Source organism: Manis javanica, chromosome 12 (genome assembly GCF_040802235.1).
Source record: "Manis javanica isolate MJ-LG chromosome 12, MJ_LKY, whole genome shotgun sequence".
Classification (NCBI taxonomy): domain Eukaryota; kingdom Metazoa; phylum Chordata; class Mammalia; order Pholidota; family Manidae; genus Manis; species Manis javanica.
Window position 1 is genome coordinate 51651230 of NC_133167.1, and position 22966 is coordinate 51674195.

Below are 22966 nucleotides of genomic sequence, written 5' to 3' on the forward strand. Positions count from 1 at the left end.
GCAATTATATCTCAATAAACTGGAAAACAAAGACTGTCACCTAAAAATTAAATGTCATGGTCTCTTCACTGTAACAAAGTAACAAATAAAATTACCTCCTCCTTTGGAACAAAAAGTAATCAGCCAGCCAGTACCAGCAGCAAAAGCAGTTTGTATGGCGTTAACAAAATTTCCTTTAAAGAAAATAAAGCAAATTTCTGATCACCTATTACTTGATTATGGAAACAGTTTTCTAGATGTTTTTCCCTTCTAGTCTCATCCTCTCTTTTCCAATCCATTCTGAGTAGTATTCAAGAATTCCTAAAAATCTTCAGTCATGCCGAATTCCTTGATTGGCTCCCCATTTTTTTCATCACATGAAATCGAAGTTCATTATTTTATTGAGAAACTCAAATTGGCAAGTAAGATCCCTATGATCGGAGCTTTGTCTACCCATTCAGCCAGCCACATTTTTCCCCATACCACTCCACCTCAATGTCCATCTTTTTGTTAGATTTATGATGAAGTATTGCCAGTTTCCCAAAAATACAGTCATCTTTGAAGGCTTCTTCTTCATTTGCAAGTTAGACTGGGTTTGACCTCATTCAAGAAGCATTTTCTAACCCTTCATCTTTTCCCCATCTGAGTTATTTGGTATTTTTCTTATGTCCCTAAACTTGTCCCTATTATAATCGTTACTACATTGAATTTTAATGATTTACTAGTGTCTTTCTCACTAAAATAATCAAGTCCCTGATTCTCACTAAAATAATCAAGTCCCTGAAGGCAGCAATTATGTTTTATTACTGCAGCCCTAGTACTTAACATAGCTTCAGAGACATAACTTGTATTCAATGAATGATATGAACATGCCATTATGTGTGAATACCATCATTTCATGGGTAGTACAAATGATTCACTTTAAGTCACCTGATGAATTAAAAGCTGAAGATTTAAAGTTTTTTAAACTTTAAAATTAAACCAGATAGGCATAATTTTACTATCTGATATTTATGAAAGCAATAAAACTTGGTTTACTAAACATTTAGCTGTACTGTGAAAGTTGCCTTTTTACCTAGCCCCCATCTCATATCCATCTCCCACATTTTAATTGTTAAAGTTTCGGCAAAAATATGATTCGTTTTGAGCCTGCTATTTAGAAGTCCAAACAAATGACACAACTTCTTCTAAGATATTTTAAAATTTCAATATTATGATCAAAATGGTAACACTGCCACTGAAAAATTTAAAATACCAATTTCAAAGTATCTGCGAACACCAAGCAAATTGAGAAAATAAAATTACCTGTCCATAATTCTGTAACTGTGCTTCTAACGTGTTGCATGGCGAAACTCACTAAACTTTCCTTTGATCTATCACCATGATATTTTACTGCAGCCTATTTTTTTAATAAAGAGAAACATCATTTACTTTTCTTTTTAAAATTCACTAAAATTAATACAAAATACTTTTGATTCTACATTATTTTGAAAAATACAGCAAGATCTCTGTACAGATTGCATAGGAGATGTCCTAATAATACTATTTAGAATAGTTTTAGTTTCAGGTTTATCACTAAAATAAACCCAAAAAAACACTTCACATTGAGAAAATACCTGTATTTTATAACCTACAAAATACAATATGTATAATGATTAAATTATATTCTTTAAGACAGAAACTGATGGCAAACATTTAATTCTGAAATACAGCAAAGTCAGAGTAATGGCATCTAAAAGTATATTCAGAATATAATCTAAACTGTTTATTATGACTACAGCCCAGTTAGGTGGCACCTAAAATAGGACTTAAAAATCCAAACATTCTACAGATTAACATATTATGTTTTCTCAAAGTTATTTCCCTTGTTATAAAGTTCCAAGTATTAAAAATACTAACTTTACCCCTTACCATTCCAGACCTAAAAATGAAGAGGCTGGGATAACTGTTGACTCCTTTCATTCGGCAAAGCATCCTATCATCGCCACAATTAACAGCACCAATTCGAAGTAAGCCATCCACCTCTTTAGCAAAGTCTCTCCACTATGAGAGAAAAAGAACATATTAAGTATTTCTCTGGTAAGAGAAATTTTCTTCTCTTGAGCACTCTTTATATATTCCTAAATGAAAATACTTTTATCAAATAAAACCATACATATCTGAAAGTATTTGATAGTTACCATTTCTATTAATTTAAAAATCCTATTAAAAAAAGAAACACACTCAAATAACAGGTCCATTAGAAATAGTAAAACTTTAATAATTAGGATGTACAAAATACATACTGTGGGAGCTAGATCATGGCAGTGTGAACATCTAGGGGAATAAAAGTTCACAAACCACAGCTCTCCAGAATTCACAGCAGCATCTAAAAGTACATAAAATCAAAACAAGTTAGAATTATTTAACTAAATGTACACATTTTAGGTAAATTTTGAAGTTTCTTTGTTGCTGAAATAAGAATAGAAAAAATAGTTCATGATGAAGTATTGCCAGTTTCCCAAAAATACAGTCATCTTTGAAGGCTTCCTCTTCATTTTCATGACAGATTGGGTTCAACCTCATTCAAGAAGTATTTTCTAACCCTTCATCTTTTCCTCATCTGAGTTATTTGGTATTTTTCTTGCATCCCTAACTTTACCCCTATTATAATGGTTACTACATTGAATTCTACATTTAATTTCCACTCCCTTTGTCCTTTTCTGTATAGTTTTTTCTATAAGAAAACTTATTATTTCAACTCTCAAACTAACTGTACCTTAAAAAAAACAAGAGTCTTCTAAGCCCATACTTGAATAAGGAGCAGCCTTGAACTGCAAGATACATGTCACCAAGAAGCTGTGAAAAGAGGCGGCACAAAGAAGAAACAGCCAAACTTCATGTAAGAGTCTGTGTGGCTGAAAGATATGAAGGAGAAAAAGCAAGAGAGATGGAGATTTTTTTATCAGTAGCATGGGTTAAATACATGGTCAGTCAAGTCTGACAGCTACTTCAAATTATAAAAGAATGAAATAAGAGACCTATACAATATAGTAAGGACTATGAGGATTAAATGTAATCTTTGAACTTAAATAAGACATGCACCTTGGAAGAGTGTGTTATTTGATCAACTGAATACATGAACACATTTGCTAAAATAATGGACTCAACACCACTTGTCTAGCCAAACAGTATACATTATATCAGGTAAGATGACCTGATATAAGGAAACCAAATGTGTTCATTTAAAAATTTTAATATTGTTAAGGATGCATTCAACATAAAAAGGTAAAGACAATTTGTTTTTGGTTAAAGTGATTCCATGTAATTCCATATCATAATCAGTTATTTGTAATTTTTAAATAGAATTTTCATACATTATTTTAAGTAAATTATAGCATGACATCAGAATATACATACTATTCTAAATATGTATAACTGATTCAGATTAGAAACATGCACAGGACAAAATGTTCACTTTCTTTCAATTATAAGACACATGGATCTGTGGAAAAAGTTTATTCATACATTTGAGGCAAAGTGTAGGATTTGGATTTTATCACCTGTTCTTTGGCAATGTTTAGAAAGTCTGACAAACAGACCACTCTGTCTAGGTGGCATGTTGACTTAAACCACCAATTGGTAATAATTTAGTAAAATCTTAATAAGCTCAGTGCAAACTTTTAATAGAAGTGGATTATTTCATTAGCTGTAAACAAATAATGTGGTGGACATTTACATATTAAAAGGAAGTTCTAATTAGAAAATAAGAACTTATATAGTTAGTAAGTTTTAAATAGAAATATGATGTACAACAAATTTGAATGGCATTTTACAAAAAACCTTGTTCAGTGAAAAAATGTCTCTTAGTATTTTGTTTTCATAGAGGACTTCTAACGTATTTGCCCAGTTCCCACTGTTGCTGAATGACTAGGGCTAAAATGTCTTTAATACTGTATTTTAGTACTGTATTATCAAAGCTCAATGGGATGTTTTTGCATAACCCAGTGACTCAGAACAGAATGAGCATATTTCAAAATGCAATTTTCAGTTTCTGAATTACCTAACTACATTAATGTCCTTTAGCCTATACTATAGCTAACAGCTTCAGTTGGCCTAGAAAAATGAAAAAATAAGTGGAGGTTACAAAGACAAGAAATAACAGTGATATAAGAGTGAAAAATATATTACTAAGTGGTTAGAAGAAATCTAAATGTACAAGTATAGGCTAGAGAAGGGTGAAGCACACACTGATGAATAACTTTAGTGCTAAGAGCTTTACTTCCTTTAAGAAAAAAAGAGCAGCACAAGCATGGAACTTGAGGTTCAGTCCATGTCCTGCCTTTGGTACTGTGTCAGGCAGGTAAGACTATGCTATGGTAGCAAATGATCCCTATTATCAGTGGCTGGCAATGAAGGTTTATTTCTAGCACACATTACACTTCCATACTGAGTTGGCTGCAACCCTGTTCCACATCATTTCACCACTGAGTCCCGGATGGTGGAACAGGCTCTATTTTGAACTTTCCTAGTTCTCTCATGACAGAAACACATGCTGGCTGTTAAAGCTTCTGCTTGGAAGTGCCATACAGTACTTCTTTCCACATTTCACTGGCCCAAGCAAGTCATGTGGTCATACCTGAGTTCTACAAGGTGGAATATATAACTCTCTGTCACATAGAAGCACCTCAAGGAGAAAACACTGGAGATAGCTGAACATAATGAAATATACCACAGATACCTATTAACTGAATGTAGGTAAGTAATTTAACAGCCTTTTCTCCTGAAATGCAGTTTGTAATTTGTGAAAAAAACTAGTAATACCAACACTGAGGATTGTTGTAAGGATTCAACATGATGAATATTAATTGCCTGTAATAGGAAGTGATGTTCACAAATTGTAGTGATGTTTTATTATTCTCTTCCATTTACCTACAAAACATTCTTATAATGTGACCACATATTACTTGACAGAACTTTGTTATACCACAAATACCTATTAACTGAACTTAGGCATGCCTCACACAGAGGCAGCACAACACTTTGACATAACACTTGTGAAATCAATAGCTCCAATGAAATTGCATTATTTTTGACAATTTACATTAAAAAAATTTTTGACACAACTTTTCCTTTTAGAATGAAGCCTGTGGAGAGAAGGCTTATTGATTGATTACTTCACTGTGTTTATTGGGAAATAATTCATTCACTGATGGGAGATTCATGGGAAAAAACTAGAAAATTCAGGATGTTACTTAAATGTAGTTGGTGTGATCATTTCTAATGGTAAAATTTCATCATTCTTTGACTAAGAAAAATGGCACCAAAAATAATCTAAACCAATGGGAAGCAATTCAGTATACACATTACTGAGATTACCCCAACCATAAGGAGCCTATTATTGCACATGGTCCAGCAAATATGGCCCAGAATATCCAGGAAATTCACTTTTGATGGCCTGTGATAGCCACTGTTTTTCAACACTGAATGGGAAGTTCTGCTAGATGCCCTTATCGCTGTGTTAACTGAAGTATATCTGGTTCATAATGATCCAAGTCCTCAAAAAGAATACTTAACTAATCCCCAAAGTAGATATTCCTGATAAACTCTAAATGAACAAAATCCTAGATTTTACTTTTGTTAGGTGGTAGAGATTTATAAATCAAACAAACAAAAAGGCAGATGTGCTTTGAGCTCCTCTTTAACTTCTTGAGCTTATCTTCACAAGGATGCCTGTACTATATGCAGAATGACAAGCAGAATTATGAGATGTTCTCTGCTTTTGCAGACACTATCTAGAGCGTGTTTATAATGACTAACATAATACTTTCCTGTGGCATGTAAAAAGATACTATGCACATGTTTAATGGTAAATGATGATAATTTTGAAACTTTCAAAGCGGAATTTGTTAGTCCCATTTTCTCTTCTGTATTATAGAGCTGAAAAGTCTGAAGTTCACTCCTAATAAAAGTGAACTATGTACACATACACATACAAACACAGAGATGTACTTAGTAACATCTCACAGCATTTCTAATATACAGATGGGGAAAGACTAGATGAGATGACCTTTAAGGACTCTTCCAGCTCTAAAATTCAAAGTCTGTAACCAGGACCTTAATATAATTATGCAAATGTTTTAATACAAACCTCTTACATTTTATTGTCATTATAGTTTTTAACACAGAGTTTTCAGAGAACCTTTTGAAAAGTGTTTCAGAGCTCAAAACCCTGGCCCAAACCACATTTTGAAACTTTTTATTTTTCAGTTCTTTCATTACTACTGAGCTCAAAATTTTGATACTCCTAACTTAATTTTTAAAGGCCCCTTTAATGAGGCTGCAAGCAAAAATAGATAGATACTACCTGGAGGATCCCAAGAAATGTCAAATCTCTAGGCAGGTTATTTCAATCCCCATTTTGTAAGGATTTCTGAAGGTGAAGCTATGTAAATCTGAATCAAGTGAGAAGATGGCATATGATTGAAGAAGCTCAAAAAAAATCTAGGCAAAGCTTTCTTCCCTAGTGGTGGAGATGAAAAGCCATGTGGATTAGGAAGCTACTATGGAACAGTAGATGGTCCAGTCCCATTCTTCAGTGTACAGTCCAAACCCAGAGAAAAATATGAGGCATCTGGAAAGAATTTATACACAAACCCAGGAAAGAAAGGAACCGGATATGGCTATGCAAATATTACCACTGGTAAATAATTTTCACACTCTCCTGATTTCTATGATGTACCAAAATTAAATTATAAGGAAGAGAATGAAGAACACATTTGTTTACTTAAAGGGACACCTTTCAAGTTAAATCTTTACCCACGGGAATATTTTGATGCCAATCCTTACTTGTCTGAGAAGCCTCTTACCACCAAGTTAGAAAAGAAGAGAATGAAGAATTACTTACACTCTCTTTCAAGCCCTCCTTTCCTGGTAAAAAGGCTGGTGGAATGAAAGCAGGAATATTTGAACCTTACCCTTCACACTCTGCTGACCCTTAGATGGTTAAATTGGCAAAGCAGGTTTCCAGCAAAAGTGTTAAGATTTTCCATCCATCAAATGGACAAAAAAGCAGACCAACTAAAAGTATAATGACTTTGAATGTTGAAAGGACACTAAATATGAAGAACTACAAGACTGCTTCAGTAGTCCTATTGGCATCTGGAAGACAAGTAGCTTTCTAGATCCCAACTACCAATAATTCATTATCAAGTGCTAATTATTTGAAAAAACATAAGATATTGTGGAACAGACAGCTAACTCAAGCATTTAAAAGAAATTTAAGCCTGAAATTCTAATTCTCTTCCTTATTTTAGTACTTTTATTTAATAAATAGTATTTGTTAGTAAAAAAGAAAAATGAACTACATAACTTAGATGGACTCTCCCATTACAACTGCAAAAACTGGACAAATCATTAAGACTTCTGTTGTTCCTAAGTCTTAAATAGAAATATGACATACAACAAATTTGAAGTGATTTGACATAAAACCTTGTTCATAGTGAAAAAATGTCGCTTAGTACTTTGTTTTCATAGGGGACTTCTAACATATTTGCCCAGTTCCCACTGTTGCTGAATGAGAAAAGGGTTAAAATGTCATTAATACTGTATTTTAATACTGTATTATCAAAGCTATGATTATCAATCACAGAATCACCAACATAATGAATAATAGAGGACAAAGGCATGGGAGGAGGAGGAAATCAGAGAGCCAATGTTTACTGCCTCTAAGAGGAGGTAATTGATAGACAAGAAACTCAGAACTTTCAATAGATTCAAGAGGCTTGAGAAACAAAATGGGCACATCTAAGAAAATATCCTGTAAATAAAGATGAACTGGAAATTAACCAGTCTTCTCAAAGTCCAAAGCTTAGCTTTTGAGTCATTTCAGTCTCTTGCTTGAATAAAGCTGTTAGTGACCCTAGCCAAAAGAAAACACAACTCCTCTCTGGAGGAAGAGAACATACATAACTTTAGTTATCTCTATATAATTATTTATGTAGTTATACAAAGACAAGACTAAGTATCCTAAACCAATAGAAACAACTGATAATAGAAAGAGATCCATAACCCTGTAGGCTAATGTGATATTTAGTTAGACAAGTACAGATTGATACTACTATCCACGCTTGCCATTTTCCCTCATCTTCTTCAACTAAAACATCAGGATCAGCTTGTCTTAGCCTAGTAATACAGATAGTACTAGAGATCAGATGGAATGGTGGCAACTATGCATTGAACCTATCATAATTATTTATGAAAAATTATCCCTAAGGTTTTGTGCTATAATTTATTTTTAACTCCTACATAGGGTTCTATATGAATAATCGGCAATTATTAATCTTTTCTCCAGTGACACATCTGAAAAAATATGAACCGTTGTGCAACTTAACCACCAGGAAAGTTTCTCATGCTGGGTGCACTCATGGATTAGTCATCTTGCAGGTTTTGCTCAGTTCCTCCAATTCTAACTCTAATTCCAAAGTTTTCTGCCCCATTGGTCCATAAAGCACTTACTGACAGACTAGGAGATGAGAGGCAGTAATAGTCACACAAGGAAAGCTTTAGGTCCATATGTCTATATGCAGTAGTTAAGCTAGAGACATGGGTATCAGTTCCAAAAGAATAAAATTCTCCAAATCCAAAAGAATCAAATTTTCTTTCATTTCTTTTGTAGGGAACATATGTTTTCTATTCAAGAGCTCATGTGAAAGAGCATAATAAAGTAATGTACTGAGTAGCTCCTTTTAGGACTGGGCTCACTAACAGGATATAGGAAGTTAAGAATAAATTACAATTTTTGGCTGGAAGGAACTGTTCAAAACCAACTGACTTTAATACATTTTTTATAATAATATATGAGAAACGGTATATAATATATATTTTTGCAGCTAGGATGCTATTTTAGTTTTCTAAATTGAATGAGATTATAATAGAGCAAGATAAAATTGAAATTTGATGTGAGGTAAAACGTGTTGGTCTGTAGTAGAAAAGAAGAATAAATCTATTTTTAGTATACCTGTATGAAGTCTGAAAGTGTAAGAATCTAATACAATATTTAATATTTTCTAAAATGCAATGGAAAATGCAGAACTGTACTTTTATAACCATTTTCACACAAATCATAGATCAAATTAAATCTAGTTCCAAAATAACCACATACTTACCCAAAACACTGAAATCCAAAAGCTATGAAACTGTAAGATTTTTTGAAAGTTTGCAGCAAGCTCACCTGGCATCTGAACTGATATGGGGCTATGTATTATTCTTACTTCTTTAATTTAGTATTCATATTTATGCATTTCTCTGCAGAATCTCCCAAATTTCTAAATTCCAAATACATTTGTTTGTCCTTAAGAGTTTTAGATAAAAAATTGGTTTTGAACTAGTTTTAAAAAATTAATAGGCCCACAAACTTACCAAATTCTCTTCTATCCAATGTTATGATTTCAGGATCATCATCATAAATACCTAATTTTAAAAGTACAAAGAAGTTATAAAAATAAAACATCATAAAAAGCCACATAAAAATAGATTATTTGTTTTAATCAGCAAAAATCAGATTATTGTATTAAGTCTCAAAGTTGAAAAACACACAACAAACTAAGAGATAAGCTAGGAGTAAATAATACTATTGGTGATAAAGCTAAAGATTTAAAGATTAATTCCCTGATGTGGACTGTCATAGGTGTCTGTGTGTAGTTCCTAGTATTCATGCAATTTTCATCTCCACAGTAAATTTCCATTATTGTGTTTTTAAACTTTTTATTATGAACTTATAACTCGTAAGTACTTGTAAAAATAGAACAGACTTCCATATACCTTTCACCCAGCTTCCCCTAATACTAACATGTAATTTGAGTACAATATCAAAACTAAGAAATTGGCACCAATACATAATGGTTAACTAGACTGCAGACTTCACTTCCTTTTCAGATTATGTTTTTCTATAAGTGGTATCACTTTAAATATTTTTACTGCTTAAAGTCTTATGATTTGACTATTTGCAGAAGTAGAGACAAACTTATTTAATAAATATAAATTTTATATATTATAATAATTAAAAACAATGTGAGAAAATTCCTCATTATTATATAAAATATCCAAATAATGTTAGTGATGGATATATACCAGGGGCCAGGGGTCAGCAAACTTTTTCTGTAGAGGCCAGTTAGTATATAATTCAGCCAGAAACATACATGGTTTCTGTCACAACTACTCAACTCTGCCCCTGAAGTATGAAAGGAACTATAGATAATATGCAAATAAATGAGTATAACTTTATTCTAAATAAAACTTTATTTACAAAAATATGTGGCAGACCAGATTTAGTCTGTGATATTCATATAGATTGCTGACAGCTGACAAGATTATCAAGCTGCAGTGAACATACTTAAAAAACTATCTTAGAAAGTCAGTCTTGACAAATACTCCAGATATCAATTTAAAATATTTTATGTAGTTTAATATAAAAGCATACCTTAGTTCTTAGAATTTGAGGCTAATTAATGAGAAGTATTAGGTAACTCAACACCTCCTTTTGCCTTGGTATCTGTGTTCACTTTGCCTTTCCCTTGCTTTCTTTACCTTGTTTCCTCACTCTACTCTTGCCTTACTTCTATTCCTGTCAACACTTTAAGCCATTTTTAATAAGGGTTCTCATACATACGAGAAGGATGACACTTCTACTGAAGTGACCATCAAAACAGGTTGCTCTAAAAATACTGAAAGGCTTCAATATTTAACTTCTAATGCAAATGTTTTATAATTAAATAGCAATCTTCATTTTAAAGTATGTAACAAGATAAAGATGAAAATAACCTTCATATCTGTGTAGATACTATCTACATGCCATCTGACTATCATTTTGAATTCTTTTCCTGTACATTAAAAAAGAGTCAAGGTGACACATATTGACTACATAAGCCAAGTGGCGAAACAAAATTGATTTTCTAAATTTACTTAAAAAGCAAGAATTTCATAATGAATAAATATATCACCTTACCAAAATCATAACGATAATAATTCCAACTTTCATACTGGCCTCCTTCTTGATTATCTGCAAGTCCCTTTTCTCCATATTTATCATACTTTTTCCGCAGATCTTCATCTTTGAGTACTTCATATGCTCTATTTATTTTTAAAAAGTCACTATGTGCATTTGGGTTATTCTATTAAAAAATATTAGATAGAACAGATGTTTCAGATACACAATCAAATACTTTCAAAATCTATATATGCAGATTTAATTTAATCCTGAGATTTCTGGGAGAACAGATACCAAAATAAGGTGGTATATAATATGCAATAGGTCATCAAGGGTTGAAATCAAAAAGTATTTTTAAAGAATTATAAATCTTTAAACACAAAATAAGAAAAGTAATAGAGAAATGAGAACTGATGCCTCAAAAGCTGAGAGATACGGTCATACAATGTAAGTCATTCCTTCTAATAACATATGTTAAAAAACTAGTAAACGCCTGGAAATCCTTAACTTTGTAAATATTGTTACCCCAAAACAGCTACAAAGAAATTTGTAGGTTATTTTTCTATTTGAGGCAAAACCATTTATTAACTAAAAACAGTATGCACCCCAAATCCATCAGATAATCAAGAATTAATCAGAGTAATAATGCAAAACTGGATTGGAAATGTTCCTCTTTTGTTACTACTTTGTTGAATTGGTTTTTGAAGAATGCTTTCATGTAAATAACGCCTAATTGTAGGTCCACCATCTTTCACAAGGAAACTCAAAAAATCATTCTGAAATTTTAAAGTAAAATCTCAAAAAATAAAAACCCTAAGGGTAACAGACTATAGATCTCAGGTAAAGATTACCAACTAAATGACTTTTAGAGAAATATTGATGCCATTGGTTCAGCTCTATGCAATCAAAATAATATTTAAAAAATTCTATCTAGAAAATAGGAAATTATGGTATAACCATACCTTTCTCCTTGAAGAGTATCAAATACCATTAAGAAAAAGTTCAAATTATTAAAAGCACTGTAAGAATTAAAGCTAACCTAATTTTCAAAGATTACATTATTGAATATATAATCAAATATTTATGATTGGAATTAACTGGATTTGGCTGCGGTCCAGTTTAATTTATAATTACTTTCTGACTCTGGTCTTGCACTCTTACACAGGAGAAAATAGTGAAAGTTGAAGCATGCTATTATTAGCTATTACTGCCATTTTTAGCAAGACATATCCTCTCAGTTTTAAGGAAGTAATCTTTCTGTTACTGTCCTAAAATACTTGACTACCCTATTTTACTAAGTAAACTACTTCAACTACTTCACAAACATTGTCTGCTTTGGGATTCTGTTAGAGAACTGTTGAAAATCAGTGTTCACATTAAGAGGGAATTGCATTCTTGGTATCACATTCCTTCACACTGTTCTCAACTAGAACATTTGATCTTCAGTGTTCAAGCTAGAACATTGAATGATTTTTGACAAGTGATTTCTTTAACATTTTCAGCACTTACTAAAAATAATTTAAACATCAAAACTTACTACAACATATTAATCAGATATGTTTAAAAAGAAATTTTTACATACCGGGTTTTTATCAGGATGTAGCTTCAATGCCAATTTCTTGAAAGCCTGTCTTATTTCTCTACTGCTTGCAGTTTTGGATATTCCAAGTAAACTGTAAAAGTCCTGCTCTGTGCCCACTAAAATAGCCATATACACTATTAGAAAACAGAGAATGACTCTTTTCCAGTCTCTGACATGGTCATCTTTATTTAACCAGACTCCCATTCTTTTTCTTATACAAGTTCTTATTTAAGAGAACATTAAGATTCCCTGCTGGTTCAAGTTGACATAATATCCAAGTTTGAGAACGTTGGTCCACATTACTCCAAGCGTGAATCAAGCATCACGAAATTGTCTCAAAATGTTAATCTAAAGAGAGGAAACCAGGTAGTTAATACACATAAAACAAACCAGCAATAACACTACTTATTAAATAATAGAGCCCCAGGCTCTATTCTTTGGTGTCCCCTTCACTGCTTCTATATCCAGGTAGCCGTATTTGTGAGGTATCACTCAAAACAGCAGGTAAACGGTAAAAGGTAGAGTGTGGCTGTAACTAGCCAGAACACTTTAAAAATAAACGAACTCAGCAATTTGATCAGCACCAGAACATAAGGGTGGGAAAAAGCTGTTTCCTTCCTTTTTCTGCCCAGCTTAAGCATAGCCCTTTGTAATTCCACTTCCTTTTGGGGGTACTTCTTTAAGGCTATCCCGTTTCATTTTAATCAGATTTCATTTGTAGAAATACCTTTTGGGGAGACTAGAGAGAAGCACAGGGTCCTTTTAAGGGTATTTCATATAATCCTTCCAAAAATGGCAGTGGACTTATATTGTTGTAATAGAATACTTACCTAGTAGACCATTTTCCCGAGTCTTTTCGAAGGTGTTTACATCTAAGCAGAGACTATTTTATATAACTAGCAGGATAATAACCGCAAGTTAAAAGTCTAATTTATTGCAGTTTAATTGGTATAAACAGAAACGGAGAAGCGAATCATTTACACGTGGTCACCTTTGTAGGGTAAGTAAACAATCTCCACTTTATCAGATCACATTTAAACCTGCACACTCTAGTTCTGAAGATCGCATAGTGCCTTGAAAAATGTAACCTTCCTCGCATGCTCAGTTTCTCCTTTCTTCATTTAATCCTAAATGTCTACTTTTAAGATTTTTCTCCTTACCTGTGAATGATTTTGGGCTCTTTTCTAATCCCTTTTCATGCCACCAAAAAACACCTTTCTAAAATATAGTGATGGAGATTAAGTATCCAGACTAGCAACAATAATTAGAAAAATAAAACTGAGAATGTATCTTCAAACACCACTTTGGGCCAAGTGCGGTCCCTGTCTAGAGGCGGTTCTCAGTCAGCGTGGGTGTGGCTGACGTGCTCTGCGCGGAGCTGAGGGGACAGGTGGGCGCTGGAGGTGGATGCAGTGCGAACGCCTTGCTGCCATCAGAACGGGATGCGGGGACAGGGGAAGGATGAAGACACGGGACGAAAGAGACTGTTCAGTGCTGCCGGCATGTGTGCAGTCTCAGCCGCACTAACGGAGAAAGGACACCGAGCAGCCGAGGCTAAAGTGAAAAGCTGGCGCGAGACGCGGGGAACCGCTGAGCCGGGTGAGGGTGGTGGAGGTAACAGAAAGGAAGAGCGAGAACCCAGTAAGCCAGTCGCCGGAGCTGGGGCGCCCAGCAATGTCGCCCCTCCCTGCCTGGAGGGCCCAGGCCGCCGCCGGCTCCGGCAGAGCCCCGGCCCCCGGCCCATGCCCACCTCGGGGTGGCGGGGTCGCCTTCTGCAGCTACTCCCCCATCCTCAGTCCCCGGCGGCGGACACTGCCCGGCCGAACGCAGGCTGTGCGCGCGGGAAGGAAGTACGCACTTTCCGCCGCCGGGTCGCCGCGCTCGGGACGGGGAAACGCTAGCCGCACGGGCGGCGAGGACCCCGGGAAGCTCCGGACGGCTGCTCGTGCGCGGGGCTCCGCGGAGGGCCGGGGCGGGGCCTGGCGCGGGGCATTATGGGAAAGAAGGCGTGGGCCGGGCAGCCGGAACGCGCGCCGCAGTTCTGGAGGCGCGGTGCTGCAGGGTGCGGACGGTGGCGTTGGTTTAGGTTTACGTGGCTGTTCGCGTGAAATCCGGCTCCGGCTCCGGCTCCGGCTCCGGCTGCAACCCGAAGCTGAGGGACACGCCGAACCCGTGAAGCTCGCTTCCCGGCACACGCAGCGGGCGGACGCAGGGCGGCTAAGCCCACCCTTTCCTGCTTCCGTTGTTATGGTGACGGGGAAACCTAGAGGGCGGGTTTAGGCGTGAGTTTCCCGGTGACCCTGTTCTTAAAGGGAGTGCCGGATTATTGAGGACTTTTGCAGGTTGGTGGGCATGTGGGCAAAAAGGGGAAAATTTGCGTTAAAAGGGATACTTGGCTGAAGTGACATTGATTACAGTGTCAGAAGAGGAAGTTGGAAACTTGAGAGAAATAAAAGTATTTGTGTGTGTGTGTGAACAAATTTGAGCATTCTACAGTACTGCCCGGGTCCTAGTTATTCAGTCTAGAAACTGGGGAGTTATCCACTCTTTATATCTAAATGCTCTCGTACAGTAACTGCATTTTTGATCTTCAGCAACATAACCAGAACAATTGACCTAGCTACATTTGCAACCATCCAATTAGAAAACAATGAAGACGATGTCTACTGATGACATCAACCCTAATATGAAATAAGATGTAATTGGTAACAAATCAAATATCAGCTTGTAAAAAAATTGATGACCATACAGGACCCATAGGTAAACCAGCATACTGCAGAAAAGAAGGGGAAGTAACATAAACAATGGCAGAAATATTAGAAGCAGCCTGATACAATAGTAGTTAACATGTGCCAGGAACTGGTCTAAGCACACATTTATTAACTCAGTCCTCCAAACAATCTTAAATAATGGTGACTACGATTCTACCCATTTCATGGTAAATACGTGATAGAGCTGTGATTCACACCTAAGCAGACTGACTCCAGAGACTGTGACGTTATCATGATGCTACACTGTGTGAGCCAACAAAATACTTAGAGAAAATTGAAAAGCAAAGCAGAAAACTGGAGAATCAAGCAGCGACCAGATCACTGTTTTATGTCATGATGAAGACGCATTTTTTTTAGGTGGTGAGGAAACTACTTAAAACTTTTAAGTAAGGGACTGAGATTGTGTTTTAGATTATTCTGGTGGCTACTGGAGACTGAATACAAAGGGAACAAGATGAGAAAGGGAGAGCAGTTGGGAAAGTGTTAGAGAAAGAGTTTGGCAAGATATGGTGATTGGTTGGACATGGGAGATAAATGAGAGGAAGGATCAAAGGTTGACTTCTGACTTAGGTAGCTGAGTACCATCCACTGAATGACGATGTCTGGGCAAAAGATAAAGGGTTCTGACTTGGATATATCTATTTCAAGGTTCCTGGGTTATATCCAAATAAAGATAACCAGTATGAAGCTCATGGGAAATGGTTAGACTGGAGGAAGAAAGGGAATAATCATGAAATCTGTGTAACTGGTCCCATGAATATGAATAAGATTACCCAGAGAAAGTGTGCAAAATAAGGAAAGTGGTGGACCAAGGATAAAATCTTGGGTCATTCTAATACCAACAATGTTGCACAAAGGAGAACAACAAATGAAAGGGCAACCTATGGAACGGGAGGAAATATTTGCAAATCATCTGATAAGAGGTCAATATCCAAAATATATAAAAAACTCATACAATTCAGCAGCAAAACAAGAAAAGAAAAACAGGAACCGCCAGAACTATGAACAAGCAGTCGGAACACTGGGATGTTTGGTGAGAAGCAGCATTTATTACTGCCAGCACTGGCTCAGCGGATTCCTATCCAAAGGCTGAGCCCTGAGTGCAGCAGGGCCATGCCTTTTATACATTCACTACAAGGTTAGGGGGGAGTCAGCGCCCAGAAACCATTGCAGTAGCAGCTATTAAGTCACTATATGTGTGTTAAGGATGCTAGTTATATTTTAATCTTCTGTAAAGGTTACCTGGATACCCTATTATAAACTAACGGGCCTCTATGACTGTGATCAACAAACTGTTTCATACCACTGAGTCCTGGTGGCGGAAATGCACTGTTACATTCTTCAGTCTCTAGCACCCAAGCATCTTGTGATTCCTCTACATTCCTGAAGCCTCTACAGAAACTCTGTCTCTTTGGCTTCCTACCACAATACATTTGTTTGAGGAATTGATTATGTCCTCCACTATCCTACTTAAGGCAGAGTCATGTCTTTGCTTACCACAGTATCTGAAGGACTTAGCCCAGTGGACAACGGTTTGTTGAATAAATGAACTATTTGATCAATCCATCCACCTGTGCCCCTGACTCTGTCCTCTCTCCTATATCTGCAACCTCCCTCTCTTTTGTCTCCTAATCAGCTTCTCAGCAAGTTCTCGTCCTTCCAAGCCTAAACCATTTCCTCTCAAATCAACATCCTTCTCAAGATGCAGGAGAGTTTCTGGACTTCTCTTCTCTCCAAACTTTCAACAGAGTCCTGTATCCTTGCTATTTCCATGTCCTCAGCTCCCACTAAATCTTGGGTCCACAGCAGTGTGGCTTCTGCCCTTATCATCCACCAAAATTTTGCTTGCTATAGTGGCTATAGTCTCCTAACCACTAAGCCCAATTAACAAGTTTCAGCCAATGTCTTACTTGAGTCACTCTTAATAACTTCCTTGAAGTTTAGTTTTCATACATCTGATTTTTTATGAGCCCTTCTTTGTCCCTCATTCCTTAAATTAATTTGTTTCATTCAAAAAATATTCATTTAGTACTTACTATGCCAGGAACACCTGGGGATACTCAGTAATTAAAAATCCCCATCTGCATGGAGCTTACATTCTTTAATTTTTTTTAATTTGTAATTTTTTTATTGAGAGAGAATTGACATAACATTATATTAGTTTCAGATATACAACATAATGATTTGGTATGTCTCTATATTGTAAAATGATCACCACAATAAGTCTAGCTAATATCTGTCCTCTTATAGAATTTTTTTTCTTCTAATGAGAACTTTAAAGATCCACTCTCTTAGCAACTTTCAAATATATAATTACAGTGTCATTAACTATAGTCACCATGCCATACATTTTATCCTCAGGACTTATTTATTTTATAATTAGAAGTTTTTACCTCTTAATCCTCTTCACTCATTTCGCCCACCCCACACCCCTGTCTCTGGCAGACACCAGTCTGTTCTCAATATCTAAGAGTATGGGGTTTAGATTTTGTTTTAGATTCCATACGTAAGTGCGATCATACAGTATTTGTCTTTCCCTGTCTGATTTTGTCTGGCAAGGAATTATGTAATGTTTTAGGCAGAGGGAACAGTGAGTACACAGGCTTTGTATTTCAAAGAGCATGGGTTGCTTGAGGAAGTAAACGAACATCAAGAACATCAATTCAATGAGCTTAAAAAAGAGAGTCAACAAGGTGAGACTGGAAAAGTAGACAGGGACAAGATCATGTGAGGTCTTGTAATTCATTTTGAGGACTTTGGTCTTTTTCTTAAGAGCAATGAGAAGTCACAAGTTTTAAGCAGTGAAATGTGATTATTATTATTACTATTTTACTTAAAAAAACTTGGAAACAATCTCAAAATTACAAAAAAGTTGAAAATACAGTTCAAATAACTTTGTTTTCCTCAACCACTTGAGAGTAAGTTGCTGATATGTTTCCCATTAATCCCCAAAACTGTGGTGTGTATTTTCTACAAATAAGGACATTTTCTTACATATCCACAGCACAATCATTAAACTCAGAAAATTAACATTGATATATTATTACCATCTAGTCTCCATCTAATTCTCACATCCCCCAGGTTTGCCAGTTGTCACAATAATGTCTTTGTAGGATCCAGCGTGGAGCTCCTTGTTTCATTTAGTTGTTTTAACTTCTTAGACTCCTTCAGTTTTTCCTTGACTTTCAAGACCTTGATGCTCATGAAGAACACAGACCAGTTATTTGGTAGATATCTACCTTTTTTGGTTTGTCTGATGTTTCCTTACGATTAGGTTTAGTTTGTGCAACTTGATCAGGAATATAACAGAATTGACACTATGTTCTTTTTATTGAATGTTATAGGTGGCCCGAAATTTTGATCTGTCCTATTATGGGTGGTGTTAACTTGAATCACTTGATTAAAGAGGTGTTTGTGAGGTGTCTCCACTATAAAGTTACATTTTTGTCTTTTTGTAATTAAGAAGTGCTTTGTGGGGAGGTATTACAAAATTCTATGAGTACCCTGTTCTTCATCAAGCTTTCATTTTATTGATAATTTATTATGGATTCACGGATTCCTATTTTATTTGAGGGGTTAAAATCCATTACTGTCATTTATATATATATGCTTATTTGTTCTATCTTTGACCATTTGGAATTCTTTCAAGCTGGCTCCTGTGTCCTTTTGATAATGCCTATTATTTTTTTAGTATGTTTATTTTAGTGCACAATGAGACATTCAAAACATCCATTGCTTCTCCTGCCTCAGCTCTGGTATCAGCTGTTTGTACAGAAAGCCTTGATTCTTTTGGAGAAGGACGTCTAGGTAGCAAGATCTGGACCCTAGGCATGCTCTATGCTTTCGGGATGGTTACTCCTAGCCCTTTTCAGTAGACAGGGGTAGGGCATATATGCATGCACACACACACACACACACACACACACACACACACACTCACTCACAGATACCCAGGTTCACATTTACGTACATAGAAAACTATGAGTTCACAAAAATACTTCCAATTCCAGGGTAACCAAAGTCATCATTCCATTCAGTCCAGTTTTCTCTTTTGTATGTGAGTAGCTCCTTTCCCTGACAATAAGAAACCTGCCCCATTATCTTTGATATATATGTACTTAATGTTCAATTCTCCCATCTATAATCAGTCTCCCAGTGCTGATGCTAGCCTCTTTCCTGTGCAGTTGCCCTCTTCTAGCCCTGGAGGTCCTCATAGTCTAAACTGGGCCACTTTCCTGAGCAGATACTCGACTTACTTTACCCAGCTTCTAACCTAGGCCAGCTGCCCTCCCCCAGGGACACCAGAAAGGGCTCCAATATGCAGTCACTTAGCCTCAACCCCCACCCCATCCCTCCATGCCCATCCAGTGCAGCTACTCTCCTCACTTTGGCCGGGCTTTGACACTGTGCCAGCCCCACCTAATGGCTTTCAGTCTAAATTATTCAGGATGGGGAAGGGCCATGATTATTTTTCAATAATTATTTTAGCTTCAGTTTGAAGAATGTATTGTAGGAGGGCGATAGTAAACACAGGAGCTAGGAGACTATTGCAGTGGCCCAGGTAATGATGTTTTGGGCTATGCTGGACTTAGTGCAGAAATAGAGAAATGAACAGATCCCCCCCAAAAAACATAGCAAGTAATATATATAGGATTTGGTGATGAACTAGCCATGGTGGAAAAGAGAAAGATATCTAAAGGTACATCTCTACTTGAAGTAATTGCCATCAGGATAATTCTCCACTTGCTCCAGGGAAACCGAAGCCTTGACAGCCTCAGTATAAGAAGTCAAAACTTGCTACAACAGCCCCATCATATATACATGAGGTATGCTGTAACAAAGGGACCATTTTGTTTCATATTTTTAGTTCCACTTTCAAGACCCAGTTCACGTTTCTTTTCTGTGAGCAATTCAAGAGTATTTGATCACTCCGTCCTTTATTTATTACATTTATCATACTATATTGTAATTACATTTCACTGGTTAGTCTGCTACAATGAAGCCTTTGAGATCAGGAATCAGATTGTATTTACTTTTTTCCTCAGTGCCTAGATAGAACAGTACTTGGCATCTATTCAATACATGTATTATTACTAATGGAATGAAGAATCAATATTTATTATGTGTGGAGAGGAAAGAATGGTCCTTTGTTCCTAAAGTCATTATTGTCTGGCCTGGGGACAAGGGTATGAAGAACACACATTTACATGTAGTTCTATAATAAATGTTGAATGAGTGACATAAACAATATGTTCCAAAGGGACTCAATTTTGGGCTTAAGTGTCAAGACTCAAGAGTAGAATGGGAGGGCAGAATGGGTGTTTCTAAAAAAAAAAAATTTTAGAACCAGGCAGAATCTTAGAATCTTTGAGGTCATGAAGTTCATTCCTTAAATTCATAGAGGAGGAAACTGAAGCCCAGAGCCAACTAAGTCCCAGGAAGTTTGATGAGAGACACAAAGAGACACAAATCTAATGGATGAAATGGGAATAAAAACTACGGTTCCTATTTCTTAGTGTGAAATGGTAAAGATAATCATAATAACTAAAACTTACATTTGCTTTATATGTCCCAGGCACTCTATCAAGCACTTTACTTATATTAATACATTTAAATGTCACAAGCACTCTGTAAGGTAAGTGCAATCATTATGTCAATTTTACAGATGAGAAAACTGAGGCTAAGAGAGGTTAAGCTACTTGCCCTGTGTGACAGTAAGAGGTAGAGTTTGTATTCCAACCTAGCAGTCTAGATCTGGAGTCTGTAAGGAACACCATGATCAGTCAATTGACATATTTTGATAGCATTTATTTCAGCTAAATAAGGTATTGTTTTCATAGAATTTTTTCATAATAATATAATGACCTATCACAACCTCTTGATTTGGAGGTAAACTGTAATACTTTATTAGATCAAATCTAACTTGTAAAGACAGACTTGGCAGATGTCTTTAAATCACCTACAGCACCTACTATGGAACTGGTATCTAACGTATGCATTTAATTCAGTTGAATATAATTTCATACTTTCATCTCCAATAAACAGGGCCACCTTTCACTGTAACTGACCTTTCTTTTGTGCTTATTTCCCTACATCCCAATTATTTTGACACTATAGTGTTTAGTGTTAAAAAAGTTATGTGGTAATTAAAGGCTTTTATAAAAATCAAAATCAAGCGGATATTAGAACTGTATACACACACATACACAAATGTGTATATATACATACATGTATACATATTTTGTATACATTGGCTTTTCTTGGCACTAATTCCTATACTTGCTGAACTGAATTGAAAGCAACAAAAAGCAAATATGGGTTGACAGTTACAGTGAAATACACTTTCTTTCCATTTTACTCTATAAAAAATAGGGGACCAGGAGATCAGATTATAAATTGATAAAATGTGTCTGCCAGCGTGTCTACACTGCAGATCTTAGAAAGATCTTGAAGTATAGCATGTGCCCTCAATAGGCCAGAAATTTTGAGGAATCCCTGAACTATGGAAGACAGAGGTGTTGAATTGACAGAAGTGATCACTGAGCAAGAGAAGAATGCTGCAAAATGTGAGCATGTCTCTGGATGCTTTTAAGTAAAGAAGAGAATGATGTGAGAATGGAGAACGTGAAGATGTTTGCTAGTTGAGGCACCACGCTGCAGATGGCTATGCAGGTTTGCCCCTGTGTTAGGTGTGTCTAAAATAATCCCTGGGTTTGGTGATTCTCTAGAATGAGCCATCAAACTAAGAAAACAGTTGTACTCATGGCTAAGATTTACTACAGAGAAAGAATACAAAGCAAAATTGCAAAGGGAAATGGTGCATGGGCAGAGAGTCTGGAGGAAAACAGGCATTAGTTTCCAAGAGTCCTCTCCTAGTGTACTCACATAGGACACACACATCCAGAAATAAGTTGTGTCAACATGTGCAAAGGGTTGTGTACAATGAAAGCTCATTAGAGACTAAATGACTAAGGTTTTTAGTGGAAATTGGCCATGTAAGATCTGCTTAGCAGGCACCAAAATTTTAGACCTCCAGAAGGAATGCAGACGTTCAACATAAACCACATTGTTTTTAGAATCCAGGCACAGTGAACCATCTTGTCATTCAAGGAAATTTTTACATCAGGAAATTGCTTACCAGCCAAGTTCTCAGATAACCAGGACTTTCCAAGAATAGCAGTCTCAGGTTTGCTATGTTAACTCTTCTGCACAGTCTCCTTTAATCAGTCTCCTCTAACCAAAGAGTGCACAGTGGAGGCATCTGCTGCCAGACAGGTGTAGTGAGGATATGACAAGGGTAAGCCCTGGTTTATGACAGAAGATGTCATACCCAGAAAATGAATGACTGGCACAATTCTCTCAGTGGTGCATTTTCCCTTTCTTCATGAATGCAATGGAGATTCTATAGCACATAGCAAGAGCATATACGTATAGGCTGTCAAAGAGTTGTGAAAATGAAGAACAGCACAACTAAGAATCACCAAAATTTGAAGAGCTCAGTGAAACTAGCATGAAACTAAGAAACAAAAAACCAAAACAAAAAACACAAAAATATGAAGGTTCCAGAGGCGCCGCGTGCAGGGAGCAGGTGTGTGCGGTGGTTGCGGCTTGTGCGGTTCGGCTTCAGCTCTGGGTGTGGTGTTTCCAGCCTCCCCTGTGCGGTTGTAG

At 36.2% G+C, this 22966-nt stretch overlaps 1 protein-coding gene and 1 pseudogene across 1 annotated transcript in view; one reads left to right on the forward strand and one right to left on the reverse strand.

Annotated features, from left to right (window-relative positions):
• The window catches only part of DNAJC10 (DnaJ heat shock protein family (Hsp40) member C10), a 47430-nt gene extending 32957 nt beyond the window's left edge, over window positions 1-14473 (reverse strand). The window contains exons 1-8 of the mRNA XM_073218586.1: window positions 14278-14473; window positions 12528-12875; window positions 10964-11129; window positions 9379-9429; window positions 2265-2347; window positions 1891-2022; window positions 1285-1378; window positions 96-173 (exon numbers count right to left, since the gene is read on the reverse strand). Of these exons, the coding sequence (XP_073074687.1) occupies window positions 96-173; window positions 1285-1378; window positions 1891-2022; window positions 2265-2347; window positions 9379-9429; window positions 10964-11129; window positions 12528-12731 (808 nt within the window). The 5' untranslated portion in view covers window positions 12732-12875; window positions 14278-14473. The remainder of the gene's footprint in view (window positions 1-95; window positions 174-1284; window positions 1379-1890; window positions 2023-2264; window positions 2348-9378; window positions 9430-10963; window positions 11130-12527; window positions 12876-14277) is intronic.
• Window positions 2461-9371, forward strand: LOC118968699 (cilia-and flagella-associated protein 96-like; annotated as a pseudogene).
• Window positions 14474-22966: the final 8493 nt, after the last annotated feature.